Genomic DNA, 17,091 nt, shown 5'->3' on the forward strand with positions numbered 1-17,091 from the left:
TCAAGCAAACTGGGATAATACTGTGATGGCAGAAAGCAGCCAGAAGTAAATGCCTTCACCAGATTATAATAAGATCAATAAAATCCATAAAGGTAGGAGGAGAATCACTTGCAGCGGTATTTCAGAGCAGACGATTGCGGGCCTTCGATGTAACTCCCTCTGTAGGGGGAGTGTGGGTGGTGAGCGGACTGGAGCAACCACTGAAAACGTTCAGCTGCATTTGGGAAATTTCTGGTTCCATGTCACTCTGGATCCCAACAGCATGTTTTCTTCTGAGCAAGCCATTTCAGCTGTTTTTATTTGTTTTGTTCTTGTGTTTTTTTTTTTTTCCATCTGACTAAAGAACTTGACTAGCAAAAGTTTGTTATTCCCCCTAGATTGTGCCTCCACTTGCGTGGTCTACCTGACTAAGCTGTAGGAGTTGCTAGTGCTACAAGTACACAATCCCTCACAAACTTCCAACCCACAAACAAGTTAGATTTCGTTGGAATTACATCAGCTTGGTGCCTTTCTCACCATGTTATCCCCGGTTTTTTATTTACTTTGGCAGTGCTTTTGCATTTAACTGGAAATGCATCAAAGCTTTGACAAACCGATGTAGCAGCTCTAACAGTTTTCTCCCCAAAATCATCAGTGCCTGTGTGTGTGTATTTACATATATATATATATATATATATGTATATGTATATAAGTACTTGACAGCCAACTATCTCTCCCACATTTTAAAAGCCACTACATGATGTCCTGTGAATCACTGAACTTCAAAAACATTAGCACCTCATTGTCTGCCTCACTTGAGCTCTCTTGTAGCTCTCGTACTTGTAGGCTGCAGAGAGACTTTTGGTTAAATTAATCAGGCTCTCCTTTTTCCATATTAGTCTTTTTCTTCTAAGCTCAGAGGGCTTCCACCAGATTTGGTCATGTGTAAGCTTTCTAAGTTGCTGTTTAAAGTGCTCTAACAGTGCATTTGAACAGGGGCTTTCTGCCAAGACATTAAAGCTCTTGAACACCAAAAAGACTTTAGAGTCTGGCCTAATAATTCTGGCATTGCTCTGCACAGCTGCCCTCGGGTGTTAATGCTCATCCACATTGTCATCATCGTAACCTCCCCATGTCTTATTGTGTCAGCAGGACAGATAAATTACCAGACCCTGTAAAAATAATTATGACGGGGAATTGTTGTGCTGACTGGGCTGCTCTGAAATTTCATCAAGAGTTTTAGCACATTTCAGACTTGTAAACCTCCACCCAGCTCAAGTGACCACACTCAAATGCTCGGCAGTGGCTTGGGAACGTTTGCAGTGGGAGGTGCTCAATGAATAATTAACTGTATTACCAATGAGAGAAAAGGAATATATGCCCCAGCCTGATTGCAAATGGAGAATTGCACATCTTGCTCATTAAAAACTGCCCCGTTAAGTTGGAAAGGGTGCACATAGTCTTTATGTTTTTATAGGATCGACTCTGTCGTGTCTTTGTGTGACACGCACATCAGCACACCGGAGCCCCTTTCACAAGCTGCTAACCTTCCCTTCTCTCAACATAACAGTCAGTTTCCGACAAGCCGTACGTGATTTGCAGCGCCGTCTAGGATCGTTGCCAGTCACTGCCAGTAGGCGTGTGTGAGCATGCACCAGTTGTTTGGCTAGGCTAATGTAATGAGCGTTCTAATAAAAGGACCAAAATAGCAACGCTGCGTCCACCCCTCCTCACCCCAGCATCCTTTCCTCCCTGTTTTCTTTTACACGCCCACATGCACAGGCACACCCCACCCTCTCTCATGCACACACATGGGAACACACTCTCCTATACGTCAGCATCCTTTGGTGGTAAAGGTTTGTAGAAAGGGATTATGTACGTTGAGTGGGCCGCAGTCACAAATAGAGCAGAGATGGGTTTATAAACGTATAGTGTAGGAGATGTACAGAGGTGGTGGGAGGAGAGTGGATAAAGCACTTGACTCACCTCATGCCTCTAAAGGTTGCATAATGAGGTCCTCTCCTTTCTCATGTCTCTTCCCTTTTTTTCTTTTTTTTTTCTCTGAACCAAGTTTGACTGCACAGCCCACACACCGCAGGTGGTGCAAATGTGTTTGTGTGAACGGGGAGAGTGTGTTTGGTTCTGACGTCTCCCACTCAAGGGGTTATTTTGGATTTCAGTGGGTGGAGTTCAGGTGCTGCATCTTATGGCTAAAGCGCATACCCTTAACTCACAGACTCATGTGTTTGAGCCCCTCCGGTGACGTTTGTTGCGTGATGTTTTCCTCTTGTTACTTGATGTGTTGTGTGCCAGTCCCTTTAAAAAATGGAGAGGAAATATTGATATTTTTCTCTTTGAACTGCTCTGAACTCTCATGGAAACTTACATTGGCAAATGGAGAACACATGTGTTCGCTCTGACTTTCCCTGTTTGAACTCGATCCTTCCCTTCGAGCCTTTGTGCCTACTCCCATGTCCACACTGCCACACACACTACAGCAGCCCATGACTCACTGGTCTGTTGTGCCTACATGCTCATGCCTGGAGTAGGCACATATTTAATTATTTTTTATCGTTTATGAATCTTCCCCTGCCACTACATCAGTAGCCCTGCTTGAATACACATGATTTAGCTCTGCTTGTAATTTTGGCCTGAGCACACCAATAAGCTCGTGACTCACCCTTGCAGACAGAGATGGAAGCAGGAAGGGAAAGAATTATTTTTGATTGCATGAGCTTCCAGACGTGTCACCGAGAAGTGAAGCGGACCTCATTAGGCCAGCCCAAGATTTAAAGATGTCTCGAAAAAGCACGCAGATTCTGTTGTCAATAATCCTATTTGGACTATTTATCGTGTCTAATTTGGTTGCTGTCTGTTTGGCTGAGATTTTTGTGGCTGCTGTATCCAGGTTAGGTTTGTCACGCGTACTGCAGTGTGTTATTTTCCAGCACTGATAAAATTCGCTTGAATTGACTTCATACGATTAAAGATATCAACCCTCTGAACCCCAAAACCTGCTGCTGTTTTTGAAAGGCATGTTATCTTTGGGAAAAAAAAGCACCAAAATGACACATTTATCTGAGCCAAAAACTGTAAAAACAAAAAAGAATCAGGGGATTTTCACCTTTAATTAATCATGTGTGAGCTGCTGTTCTGCCAGAAGATTTAACCAAAACTATATTTCATCAAATATCAGCTTCTTTGCGCAACTAAGAAGCTATGACGGACTCATCTGTGTGCGTTGTTGGTATCACCTGTAGGCACTTGTTACACATGTTGTGTCCAGTGTTGAAAAAAAAAAATATCTGAAAAAATAATAATATTAAAAAAAAAAATCAATTATGACATTCTCACTTTGTTATGCTGCACAGATATTTTTGAGTTGTTTCCAGTTCTAGTCATGGTTGTGCTGTTTGCTTAGAGGTTTAGGATTTTGTATTGCAATGAAAAATCGTCTGAAAATGTTTGGAGTTCTGACACTTCAATGAAAACTTTCCTTTCTTCAATACACAGCTAATGAATCATTTTACGACACGGGATTATCGCAGTATCTTTGCTCTACCGCTGTCAAAAACGGTTCTATTCATTCACAAGCAGCAAATTACTAAAGTATTATTGCTTTTTGCACTTGTTAAAAAGCTACACAACTGAATAAAAATGTCTATTAAATGTCATTTCTCATTCTTTCTTTATCTGTTAGGAGACACAGAAAGCCAAGCAGTTCTTTCCGTTCCTGCAGAGGGCTGGCCGGTCAGAAGCTGTGGTAGAATACGTCTTCAGCGGCTCACGCCTCAAGTTGTACATGCCCAAAGAAACCTGCCTCATCACATTCCTCCTCGCCGGTGGGTATCTTTTACCTTCCTAATACGAAGGTCATTTCATTCTGTGTTCTCTAATTGACTCACTTCTGGGTCTGGTTAGGTATTAGTTTCTGCCACGTCAAAGTTCATTTGTATTTCTGTCAGTAACAAGGAAAGGATTGTTTCAAAGTGTGGGTATATAGTGCAGCCAGGCAAGTCGGTATGTTCCACATCGCTACTCCTGCCAGTTCAGGGGTCAGAGTTTACACCCTCCCTACATCTCCCAGCAGCCAACCCAAGAGGGCAGAGGGGGGTAGCTGTGCCATCGTCAGCCGACCCTCTTCCAGAACAGCGGTGCTGGCGTGAAGCATGTGTCCCCTTTAACCTCACCTTCCCCCTTCTGGCTCCCTGCCAAGTTTGAAATAGACTCCTGCTCGGCTTTCCACTTTGTAGTAATCTTCATTAGGACCTGGCTGCTCTGTCAAGGTAAAAGGAGCTTTAAACCCTCGTGAATAGGCAGGTATTGTCAGGTTTTTCATGCTGTACGGACTTGGTAATTTCTTTTATAGCTGAAGTGCAAACGCTGCTTTGTTGCAGCCTTTTCTCTACTTCTTTTACTCAAAGTGCCTGAGAAGGTCATGTTGTGACAACTTGATATGTTCTCAGAATGTAAAATTGTGCCTTCTGGCATTCAACAACAGTTTATTCCTCCTACCTGAGTTTGTTTTCGGCGGTCCCTTACCTGATGAGCAATAGCACAGAGGACAGATCGTGAACTGAAAGAAACAGAGTTGCAACAGTTTGTGTATCCATGTCATGTAACATAGTGTAAATATGGACTGTTTTTTGATATTTTGTAAGCAAAAATATCCAACATGAGCCGTTTCTTGCTTCTCAGATCTAAGAATATGATGTATTTATTGTCAAATATCAGTATATATTTGTTTTTGGACTGAATAAAACAGACTGCAAAATCAAGGAAACTGATTATACAACCCAAAGTTAGTTTGGGATATTTTGTCAAGTTAGTCAGAGAAATAGAATTATTTGCATTCCTGCGAAGAAACATTTCTATCCATTTTTCAGTGTGAGAAAACAACAGTATGAAATTTAGGGCAAGATGCAGATGGGATGAAATACAGACTGTTTGATAGCAGGTCCAGTCATTTATTTCAGCTCCTCGACTGTCTTGACAGTTTGCACTAGTAATAAAAACACTGAGACTGTATCTTTGGCAGGCAGCTATGATTTGCACATCCTCCCAGATCATGAAAATGGTGAGAGGGCCTCGCCCTTCCACAATGGATGATGCTCTTTTATCATTGTTGGGATCCATCTCCATTTCAGTGAGATATTTGCCCGCCATACAGTCCTTCATTTCCCCTCGAACGAATACCACATATGTCTGACAAACATCCAGATTCACTTCAGTTGTGGGTGCGTGGCTGAATCGTTGATGCATAAATTAATTTAGTAATTTTTCTTTTGATTATCTCTGCGATTCACTGATGGTTTTTGTAATTGCATTTTGTCCCTCTGACTGCTACGAGTTATATTGAAATGACCTCAGCCAGTGAACTTTCTGAACATATGTGTTTTTATGCTCTTGTTCAGGTTGTCTATCCGTCCTGTTCTTGTGGAAGCAATATCTGAGGAACAGCTGGAGGGAATTTCTTTATATTTGGCACCATGCTGCTCACTAGGACTCGAGAGTGAACTGATTAGATTTTGATGGTCAAAGGTCCATGACCTCATGTCTGTCCCATTCTAGTGAACATGATATCTCAGGAAGCCTTGAGGGTATTTTGTTACATCTGGCACAAACGTCTACTGGGAGAGATGGAGGGCTGAAAATGTGATGGTTGAAGGTCACTGTGACCTCACAAACTGTGTTTGACCATAAATTATGAATTCATTATGACAAAATTTCACACAAATGCTGCAAAGGATAAAATGTCTAAGTGATGAAATGGACTATATTTCACATTTGGTTAAACACTAAATTGGTTACTCTAATCTTGGTTGCCCACCTTGAAACTATGAGCTGATGTTCTATGCTGCCTGGTTGAGGATGTGTGAAGCATCCATGTTTTAAAATAGCCTCTTTGGAGCAGCATCCATACTTGAAACTTCGACTGTCATGGCTGCAACTTTGTATTGTCATAATCCACTTTATACGCCAGCTATGGAAGCCCATTGGGAGCCAAATTAAAATGAAAATAAACATCTAATTTTACATCCGCATTGGAATTTTCCACATGTGTGGTGTATTTGTGTAGAAATTTAAATGAGACTGCATTTTCATTTCAGCATCTCTGTGTGGGTGTTCTATGATCATATTAAAATGACAACCTACAAGCAGTGTTCAAGTCACAGAAGTTTCAGAATGTAAATGTACAGTGGACAATATTGAATTCCAATAAGCAAAACAGGACCCCTGATTTATTCCGTTTGAATGCACCTTGGCCTTTTGCTTAGAAAATGAAGATACAATCTGTTTTTCCTCTCATCGAAGTCAGTTATTCTATGCATAAGTTCATTGTTTCTTTCAATGAACTTAGACACTTAAATATGTTCACTATATAGATTGTAAAAAATGTATTTGGATGTAAAGTATAACTTCACTGGTTGTTGGATGTGTACAGCTGCGAGGCTGCAGTTTTACTTTCCGTTTGTAGTATTCCTCAACATCCTCCCTCAGTAAGACTCCTTAATGTAAACACACCCAAGTCTGTCTTCCAGAAGATGCTGTTTGTGTGAGAGATGATGTTTACATGGTCTACTTTTGAAATAATTTGATTCAATCAAAGGTTATTAGCAAATCACAGCAAGCACATTAGAGCTGATAGCCCCTGACCGGATTTGATTAAGGGCGTTCCCAGAAGAAAAGATTCATCAGCTGGAAATGAGATGACCCATGCTGTCTTTAATACACACATTAGGCTGGATTAACCCTGATTGATACAAATGATCTCCTTTCCTAGTTTGTGTATTTTCAGCCTCTATTTCAGTTGCAGTCCTCGGCATCAATCCGTAGAGTTCCCTTCCCTGTTCCTGTCTGTAGGGATGTGTGTTTTTCTTTATTCGTCTCATTGCCGCCCCATTTTTTTCTTGTCTTGTTTTCCTTTTAACCGTGAATGTTTGAGATAAAACACTGCGTCTTTTGTGTCATGGCCTCAATGTTTCTTTGCATGCGTGTTGTCATACGCATAGTTTTCTTTAAGTGATAACTGATGTCAAACCCTTAACCATACACGAAATTAAGCCCTTAGGCACAAAGAGCCTCTTATTATCTCTCTACCTCTAATCTCCAAGCGCTTCCTATCTCCTTCCACTTTCTCTTTGCTGTCAAAGTTATCTTTCCATGTTTTATTCACCCATCTGCACCATGGGCTGTGTTTAAAATGACACACACGATAAGTTGGCTGCTCCAAGCCTGTTGTGTTTATCAGTGTGTGAAACGACAGAGGCCCCGTGGACCTTTTCTCTTTAAGCTATTGCATATTTGTGACACAAAAAAAGAGATGCGTTTAGAGCAGATCTTACAGAGCAACGCTTCAGATCTGTGATCTGTACAGTATATTCAAGTTAAATAGATCTAGTCTTACTGTGCAGGGAGCGACACTTCCAACAGCTGTTTATGGAAGAATAAAATCACATGCATGATGACTTTGGTGGCATTTAAAGTGAAAAAGGTCTGTGAAGGTGTACACTGACACTTCTCCCATATACATATGTCACATTAGTTGCTATAAGCCTTTGTAATGCATTTCGCCTCATAACCAACATTATATGCTTTCACCAGAATGTTATTATGACGCTTTTGCAAGGTTAAGTACCATTGTTACTTATCATCCCATTTATTTTCTATTAAAGGTCAAGAGCTGTTTTCCATATGCTCAGCTTCCTTAAGTAATTTGCTCTGAGTGCTGAATAAATATTGACGCCACGCAGACAAACGGATAATATATTCAAAGGATGCTGCTGTTAAACCGAGTTCTGCATTAGTCATCTCTTTCATTAGCCGTATTCTCTTCACACTGTATTCATCATGGCCAAATTCTTATTCTTTAACAATGTTGTGGGAGGCCATTGAAGAACAAACTGTTTACAGTAGCACCGCAAATGAAATAATCCCAAGGCGCTAAGTGATGTAACAATGCAAGTCAAAATTATAATACCAAAACACATTTCAGGCGTCTTTGAATTTGAACTCCCAGCCTGCTTAGCCAGCAGCATTTTCATTCTTTTTGTTTTAGCCGTATTATTTGTCCCGGTTTGACACTGAACTTGTTTTTTTTTTTGTTTTTGCAAGGACTTGGTTTTGCAGTGAGGTACCTCAAAGCTCAGTGTCTCCTTCCTTTTCCAGAGTTTTCCTTGATGGATAAAGACAGCGCTTAAAGGAAAACGAAGTTAAGGAAACAAAAGGTGCAGCAGCTAGAGGTGTCCAGGCTTCAAAGAGGGCCGGAGGTGTGCTGCAGGAGTTGAAGGGTAGTTCCCTTCACTCTCATCCCACATCACCTTGCCTTTCTTCTTTTTTTTCCCCACTCTCTGGCCTGTGCAGTGTAAATTGTGTATGTAAGTTTGATAAAGGGTAAAAAAGTCATCCTGTTTCTGAAAGGAAAGGGAGGTTTACTACACAGGAAGGGGAATTGTGATGGGGTTTCTGAGGATGATGAAAGGAGGAGCAGAAGTAAGAGATGTGGAGGCTGAAAGGACACGGAGGATAGAGGAAAGGGAGGGATATGGTAAAGAGAAGACAAAATAGAAAAGTAGCATTGATGTGAAGTACGTGGGTATAAAGGACTGTTGAAGCAAGAGCAAACAGTGAAAAGGCTGTAAAAGTTTATTGGCTTCAATAGCTTTCAGAGAGTTTCAGACGGAGGCCACAGCAGGTGAAGTGCACTTTGAAAGTTGCTCAGAAAGGGTACGTGGAGCAGCAGACTGTCAGAAAGATGAAACACCCATCACTCGGACACAAAGATTTACAGTGTCAGCAAGGAACATTAGCCATCGTGCAGTGTGTGGCTTAGTGCCATTTGTCTGATTTTTGATATGAGTGTATATAGGGTTGTGTGTAGAACTGTGTGGTGGCACACTTTGGGCATTGTGTGAGGGCAGATAAAGAGATGGCGAACAAGTGGAGCAGAAAATTTGTCGACTTCTTCCCTAAAAATATGTCTGTCTGCAAGAAAAAGTTCACAAGATAGCAAGTTGTACTGAAAGAAATCCACAAGTATTTGTTATGCTCTTCTGCTCTTCTTCGACCTCTACCCATTACTGTCCTTGTGTGTGCGACTGCAGCACTACATCTCATTATGATTCCTGTTGGAAACCTTTGGACACGCTTGTTGCTGGTGAGAAAGAGAATAGTTTTAGTCAATGACATTCTATTAGTGCTTAATTTACTGCACTATGAGCTATAATCTTGAAGCGAAGCAGGAGCTATGAGCTGCATCAGCCTACAGATGAATCAATCATTCACCGTAACTGCTGTGTGCTCACGTCTAACCTACAGCTAATGTTTAACTTGTATAAATAAGTTGTTTGCTATACCTGAGGAGTAAATAAATTATAGTCGACATCGCCTCTTTCCAGGTCCGATACTGATGCAGGTTATTGGCAGTCCAGACAGGCCAATATCTGGGGCCGATATACATTAAATGTAATTCATCAGTAAGTGTGTCTAGAACTGAATATATAAAGTAGTAATAGTAGAGATTAAATTAGGACGTTCTTCTCGACTGAGATTGATCTGTCTGCTGCAGTTGTCTTTTGTTCTTTTTTTTTTCATAATCTTTCTCTGTTTTGTCACTTTTATTGCCCACTAAGGTCTATATAGTAAAGCATTATTAATTGTTATCCAGACTCTATTTCAAGGTAATTTCTGTCTGTCTTTATACTGAACTGCTAGCCGTTAACGTAGCCTCAGCCACTGAGAGAGCAGCTAATTTCCTGGTTTGTGGCAGTGGCTCTTGTTCAATTTTTGCAGCCTCGATTTGAATGTCATTTCTGAGACCACACAGTGATGATAGAGAGAGAGATGACTGCATCAAACCTGAAGTGGTGGATTTATTACTGACAATCAGAAAAATGCAAAAATGTGGGCCACCATAATCAGCCAGGCTGATAATTAGTCCACCCCTAAATTACAGGTAATGCTTTGTGTTTCTGCACTGAAGGCGGCACGAGGTATGTGCTACAGTGCACTGGGACATGACACTGGCTTTTGTTAACCCTACATCTCGTTTTCCGTCCCACATCACCGCCACATCAGCCGTGCACAGATAACAGATTGTGTCGCATGTAGTTTTTAATTTAAAAAGCATGTCTTTCCATGCTAGATTGATTCCACATTGCATGCTTCATTCTTACAGATCACTTATTACAATTGCAATGTTTGACAAATTCCTATGAGCTCTTGTGTGCTCTTGAGGAATGGACCTGGCATTGCCTAAGCCTTGTCTGAGGTAATGAAGCCTTACATTAGAGAGCTGCAGTGAGACGACGGTAAGGCATGCTCCCTTCATCTGCTCCCATTGCCTTCTTGCTTACCCGTCTCCGACCTTTGTCTCATTTTTCACCCACTGCTGAACTTTTTTTTGCTTCGTCTAACCCACACCCACTGAGGCAGCTGCGAAGGAAGAGCTATTCAAATAGGAGATAGCCACCTCACAGTTGTATACAAGGAAGGACAGCGAAGATTAATGAGATGAAAATTTAAAATGGGATGATGGCATTACGGGTGATGGAGGAGAGATGTGGGAGTCTTAGAGCTGATTTGGCCACCTCGCCAGCTTTTAGTTCTTTGTTTGTTTGCTTGTCGCCGTGCTAATTATATCCTGTCAACAGCCTGTCAAAAAAAATCAGGAATTACTAACTTAATAGCACTAAAAAGATGGACACTAATGGCATTCATACTGAGTCTCTGTGTCTTGTGAGTATCCATTTATACCTGCAGACATGCCACAAGCTGGAGGACAAGCATCTGGCAGGTTATGAGAAAACATTTTGAGGCTAATCAATATGCACACTATTAGCACGGGAATTTGCGACATGATATATTTTTGTATAAACTGCAGTGATGCCACTAATTTGCGGCAGCCGCAACAACGCCACATTCCCTCCAGACCCATTTTGATGAGATGAAGCTCATTATCTGGCTTGGCTAGTAGAGGAGGAGAGGTCAACTCAATCCTGTTGTCTCCACACATTGGGTCAACTGAAAGCACATTCAATTACAATGTATAAAAAAATACAGTAGAAACTGCTTGTGGGGAATGAGTACATGTGATTTCATCCAATTAGTTTTGGTTTGTGAGAGGACTTACAACTAGAATGAAGATCACTACATGCTGAAAATGTACGTATTGCATGTCTCACTTGTGCATTTGCATTGTTTCCTTTAAGTGAGTTGTAATGACTGGATGCATTAGTGGTGGCATAGACGGATTAGGAAACAACAGTTAAAGGAATCGTTCGAATTTTTGAGACACCCATTTTGTGTCTTGCTCATTCTCACCCTCACATCTACCTCTTACACATAAAGCTGGAGCTAGACTCTAAAAAGGGATTGAAGGCACCTCTTCCCACGGCTGATTTAAATGTATGATTTTAAAATAATCTAATTTCCTGATTCAGATAAACCTTTTACTCTTGCAAACATTCTTTTAATAATTTGTGTTGACATAATGATCTTGGTAATTACACCAACCTAATATTATGTGTAATGTCATTAAATTACGTTAATTGATTTGAAACAAAATTAAAATTGCAGCAAATGAGTTTAATTGGCTTAGTAACTTAAGTTTTTGCCAACTTGAGTTCAGGATTTCTTGAAAGCTTGTGTTCAATCTACCATTTAAGCCACTGGTAAATGTAGATGCCATTGATTGTAGGATGGAGACTAATTCTGAGTATAGTTAATTGTTTGAACACAATTTCGTTAGAGGCTGCTATAGCTGGGAATTGTTGAATTTTTTTAGCATGCATATTTGATTTGTTGTGTAGCAATTTGATTTCGCATATCACAAAGACTGGTAGCAGGAAGAAATGGTTAGCTAGGCTCTGTCCAGAGGTAAAAAAAAATATGAACACTCATACCACTAAAGTTTGCTACTTGATGGATATTGTATTTTGTTTTAGTCTGAGCAAAAATGAAAGTGTAAAAGTGACAAGTTATGGACAGAGACTTGACAGGGGAATAAGTACAGTAGATACTGAAACGAGTGGCATCCTCAGGCACCTGAAATGTGGAGCAGAAATGTTAAAAACTGCATTGCCTTGAATGGTCACGAGTTAAACTCTCAAAGCATGTCAATCCCCATGTTTAAATGAATGTCAAAGACAGCTGTGCAAGGAGTGAAGTTCTATATAATTCACCCATTTGAATTGTATTCATGTTTAAAGTCATGCATAAGTAAGGCTGTGGCCGCTTTGAGTAACATTGCGGTACTATAACTGTTAGCATGGATGGCAATTTTCCGCGGATTTCCGCCGATGTAATTTCAAATCTGAACATTTCTGTGAATCGTCTAAATCCGTTGAGAAAATTTTAAGGGGTGTTAGGTACTCTGCGCTGCATCGTGCATATATAATGTATGCACGATGCAGCGCGGACGTCTGCGTTTAGATACAGCTGTCTGGTAAACGCTGACATCTGCGCTTACGATAGATCGCGAATGTCCGCGCTGTATCGTGCATACATAATATATGCACGATGCAGCGCCGATGTCCGTCCGTGTTCAGCGTTCCTGTCGGAAGGGGATTTCGGTTGCATTTCGCGCTCACTTCCGCTTTTGATGACGTATCGTGCTCAGACGATTACTGGAGGCTTCGTTAGCTGCAGCCCTGTAGCATTCTTTGTCACAAATTCATGGCGCCCCCCTGGTCCCCCCCAAGTCAATAATTTTCAGCTGAAATCAGAATTTCCTGTTGCCATCCCTGTGTTAGGATCTTGCTCTGGCCCCTGCCCTTCTTCCCCCTTTCTTCCTTTTTCCTTCTTTCTTGTTTCCTGATCTGTTTTGGTTGTGTCCTGCCTTTTTGGTTCCCTGTCTGTCACCTCTCCCTCATGTCTCTCTCTCTCCCTGCCACTCGCCCTCCTGCTCTGCCTGCACTCTTCCTGCTGATTACCCCAATGACTGTCAGCTGCAGTAATCAGTAAACTCAGCTCACCTGTCCACAGATTTAAACCCCACTCAGTCTCGGATCATAGATGCTGTTCCCCACCAAACCTACCACCTCTGGACTGCTTCAGTTTTTATGGACACTTCTGCCCCCCCCCCCGGACTGTACTGTGCTCCTGTCTGGTTTGGATTTACCTCAGCCTGTTTTGCTCCCTCGGTTGTTAGTTTCACTTAGTGTATCTCTCCTTAGCTCCGTTTTGTCAATGCTGTTTAGTTTATAGATCTCCGTTTTTGCATTCCTAGTGTTGGTTCTATTGTGTTGTATTCTAGTGTTGGTGAGTTTCGCTTGTACAGTTTTCATAGTTTTGGTTTGGTTCTTTCCTGCTAGTTCTCTTCTTTGTTATGTATTAGTTTAGTTTTTGGGTTAATAAATCCCTTTCAATTATTCACGTGTCTGCCAGTTTCTGTGAGTCTGCACTTGGGTTATCCAGCCATCAGCCGTAACAATTACAGAACAGTCCGTGGCCTTCCTCAGTTCCACAAACACTCTGTCTTTTCTCATTTTTGGAGGAGCTGAAAGTTTGGACGAGTTTGGTGAAAGCTGGAGCCACCACACTGGGTTTCAAAATCACTGTGTAGGAAGCCTATGTTTGATGTAACAGTGCCTTCGTCCTCTTTTTTTCCACCGTCTACGGACACACACAGCATCATCAGGCATGTGGCTCACCCCAAATCACTGATTAAAACATTACGTCTTCTCCACAGGGCCGTTCAACCCCTGTGAGCCCAGAGCTCTACAAAAGAGAAGCAGAAAGCAGTATGGTGGGCCATGGAGGGAAATGAATCAAACCCACGGCATTAATAAATGAGACTGCTGATAGCTTGCCGTCTTTTAGGAGTCGAGTTGCAGAAATTGGAAACGGCATAAATTAATTCTTTAATCTGTTCATTCAGTTGTGCATTCATTTGTTCCCAAAAGACCCCAGTCATTGACAACACTGTTTTCAGCTCTGGCAGACACATTTTTAACATGAGAACTCTAATATCCGTGGCTAACGGATCAAACACAGTGATTGATGTGATGTTTGCTGGACTGACATGTGGGCACGCACCGCAGGCCAGTGTGGGGAGCAGCTGCACAACACCCTGTGTGTGTTTGAGTGGGGTGTGATGGCAAAACGATCAGTGTATGTCTTGTTTGTCTGCGAGATCAGATAAGATGGATATCCTAGAGTTTGACCCAGATGTTTATCTTGTTGTCAGGCGTGAGTTATGTATCGTGGTGCAGGTTAAAATTGGCTGCACTAAGTGACTCCCTGGCTTGGTTTAAATGCTGCAGGGAGGACAGACTACAGTAAGGGTGAGTGAGCTGCAGGATGCTGTGTAGTTAGGTCATTTGAGTGAAGCGTGCAGTGTGCATTTGACTGCAGATATCTTTTTTTTTTTTTGGCTTATTTTTATTGGACTTCTCATCTAGGATTATTACATTACTTATGGCCAGTTGTAACCCCCTTTTTTTGGTCTGTAATCCTATTTTATTTTCTTTGTGCATTACAGTTTTTGGTGATGTTTTTGTCTTCTTAAAGAGATTTGACTGGGTTGGAAATTATTGCTCCTGTGGGCCCGTAAAGCCTTCGTATTGTATGTGCTGTACAATTAAGCTCTTTGTGCGTTACGTTTGTGAGTAGTCGTTTCTGTGGATTACGCTTGAGGAAAAAACACAATTCCAGCCCTTATCATGGCTCTGGCCAACCCAAGCAAAAACTCAAGTATCTCCCTCTCTGCAATTACTTCATGCACTGATCTTTTTTATTTTTTTTGCTAACAGTGTGTGGTATTTACCCCTCCCACAGCCTTCCCTCCTCTCGTCTTCTTCCTTTCCTGTATTCTGCATCCCTCATCTCTCCTCCTCTCTTCACTCTGGCAGTGTTGTAGCTACAGTGTCCCATGTGGAAGCCCTGTCCTGGTCCACTTCTATAAATACTTTTAGATGATCTTGGCCATCAGTATCTCCTCCTCCTCTTCCTCCTCCTCTGCGCTCTGCAGGGAACTTGACTTTTTATTATGTTTAATTGAATGTTTGAATACTGAGGGATACCTGTTAGAATGTGTACAGTAAATATACAAATATTAAACCGTTGTCTGACATACATTATGTAGCAGATTTGCTTACAGTGACGTTTTACATGGAAGTTTGCATGCCAGTTAAAAGTATCATTAAAGCAGCAACTAACTACATTTCTTCTTTTTCGTCTTCTGCAAATTTTTATCCACTTTTGTTTTATATTTCAACTATATGATAAACTGTACAATATATCAGCGCTACAGTGGAATGATGTAAACTTTAGTGCACAACCGTAATCTGCGTGTGTCCATTTGGTTTTAAAACTCTCTGCCCTTAACTATAGACCTTTATGCCTCACAGAAGGTTGACTCAACAGTTCTTCATAATTCTTGGGTGCTGACTGTCCTGTGGCCTCATTTCGCCTTTCCTGGGACATTTTCCCTTCCCTGCCAGTGTGAATACGCTGATGTCTCGTGTTCTTGTTCTCATAAATGGGACAGACGTGACCACGTAGGGAACAGAAAGTACTAAACAACAAAGATCAGATAAAAAGAAGAGGAAACGGGCTCTTCAATCCGGCTCTGAAATCTTACACTGAAACTATTGCTCGCTTGCTAATTAGCTGCTTCATTATACTTAGATGAAGTGAAAAGGGTTGGTGACACTTTCCCTTTGCTGTGGCAGTCTTCTTGCTCTCAATTACACAGCCGGTGACAGTTATCTTTTGCTGACAGTTTATAACTTGCTTCTCGAAAAGGAGGAATAAAAATTGCTTGATAGATTTAACCTTTCTGTTCAACACTGTAAGCAAAATTTTCACTCGGCTCTTTTATGTTCTTAACCCTTTGAACCCTCCAGCAGTTTCTGGCCACATTTTGCTCCTGCCACATTTTGGGCTCATTTTTCACTGCGATAGAAAGTCCTGCACCTATATAGATATTGCACATCAGTGGCTAGAAGTAGGAAAAAGTCAAAACTATCTTTTGAACGGCATGCCACACTGCTATTAATCATAAAAGCAAAAATTCTGGAATCAGTATGTTTAACATTTTTGCTAAGTGCCCACGAGTGTTTACAATACTGGATAAAAATGAGGCTCCAGATGCTATAGATAGAACATTTGACTCTTCCTATTTATGTTCTAGAAAGATAGTTCACCATGCTGAATGCGTCTTTCTCTCGCTGACATCTTCCTCGACTTTCTACCATTTTTTTTTTGTAAAATTGCAATAGTACATAGTAGACGGGGAATGTGGGGAGAAGAGTCAGGGTCGCCCATGCAACCTGTTAAGCTACATGGGTGACCGAGTTTATACCTCTTTTGAGTCATGGTGCATTTATTTCTTTGCTAAACACAGCCTACACTTTATCTGGAAAGTCACTGAATTTTGTCACATGGTTGCATCTGAACAATCACAGCTTCTTGTTTGCACTGAGGAGCTCTGATTTATTTATTTATTTTTGTTTTATTTGTTTTATAGAATATGATCAGTGAAGATTAGTCTTTTCAATTTTTTAATGAGACACGCAGAAAATTAATTAGCTGAATTATCATCTGTTCAGGAACCACCGGGAAGTTATAAACCCAAGAATTCTTTCTGGGGTCGTCTTTTGGTCCACAAGGCTTGCTTCAATCAATTTCAGTTTGAGTCATTAATTGGAATTAGGCCTGGGGCAAAAATCCTCCTGGGATTTGGAATTTGGCATTCTTAAAAACAGATTCATGAAATTAATGCAGCTTTTAGAGAGGATCCTGAGAGATTTTCTTTGCAAATACAGCAGGCAGTGTTTAGACACACCTAGAACATGGTGTCCCAGATTAATGTCACTGTAAATCACTGTTGAATTATTTCATAATTTATTAGTTTTAAGATGCATGTAATGGTGAAAAATATATTGAATGGGAAACACAAAGCCCCACAGCTATCATTGACTAATGCTTAAGCCCACATGTCTATCAAATACTTTATTTTTTTTTTAGCAGGTCATATTGGAACAAGATCTAATGTTTTCCACAGAGAGATGTCTCTGAAACGCCTCTTATACAAATACACCTCCATTCAAAAGAAGAGAACACGAGAGCGTAAACAAAACTTAGCAGTTAGAATCAAAGCCCCTGATG

General features: G+C 41.1%; 1 protein-coding gene across 1 annotated transcript in view; it reads left to right on the forward strand.

The window, feature by feature from the left end:
• The window catches only part of snd1 (staphylococcal nuclease and tudor domain containing 1), a 213,992-nt gene that overhangs the window by 56,699 nt on the left and 140,202 nt on the right, over positions 1 to 17,091 (forward strand). Inside the window, exon 15 of the mRNA XM_022190155.2 lies at positions 3,680 to 3,821. Coding sequence (XP_022045847.1) covers positions 3,680 to 3,821 — 142 coding nt within the window. The remainder of the gene's footprint in view (positions 1 to 3,679; positions 3,822 to 17,091) is intronic.

This window comes from Acanthochromis polyacanthus, chromosome 1 (assembly GCF_021347895.1).
Source record: "Acanthochromis polyacanthus isolate Apoly-LR-REF ecotype Palm Island chromosome 1, KAUST_Apoly_ChrSc, whole genome shotgun sequence".
Lineage (NCBI taxonomy): Eukaryota > Metazoa > Chordata > Actinopteri > Pomacentridae > Acanthochromis > Acanthochromis polyacanthus.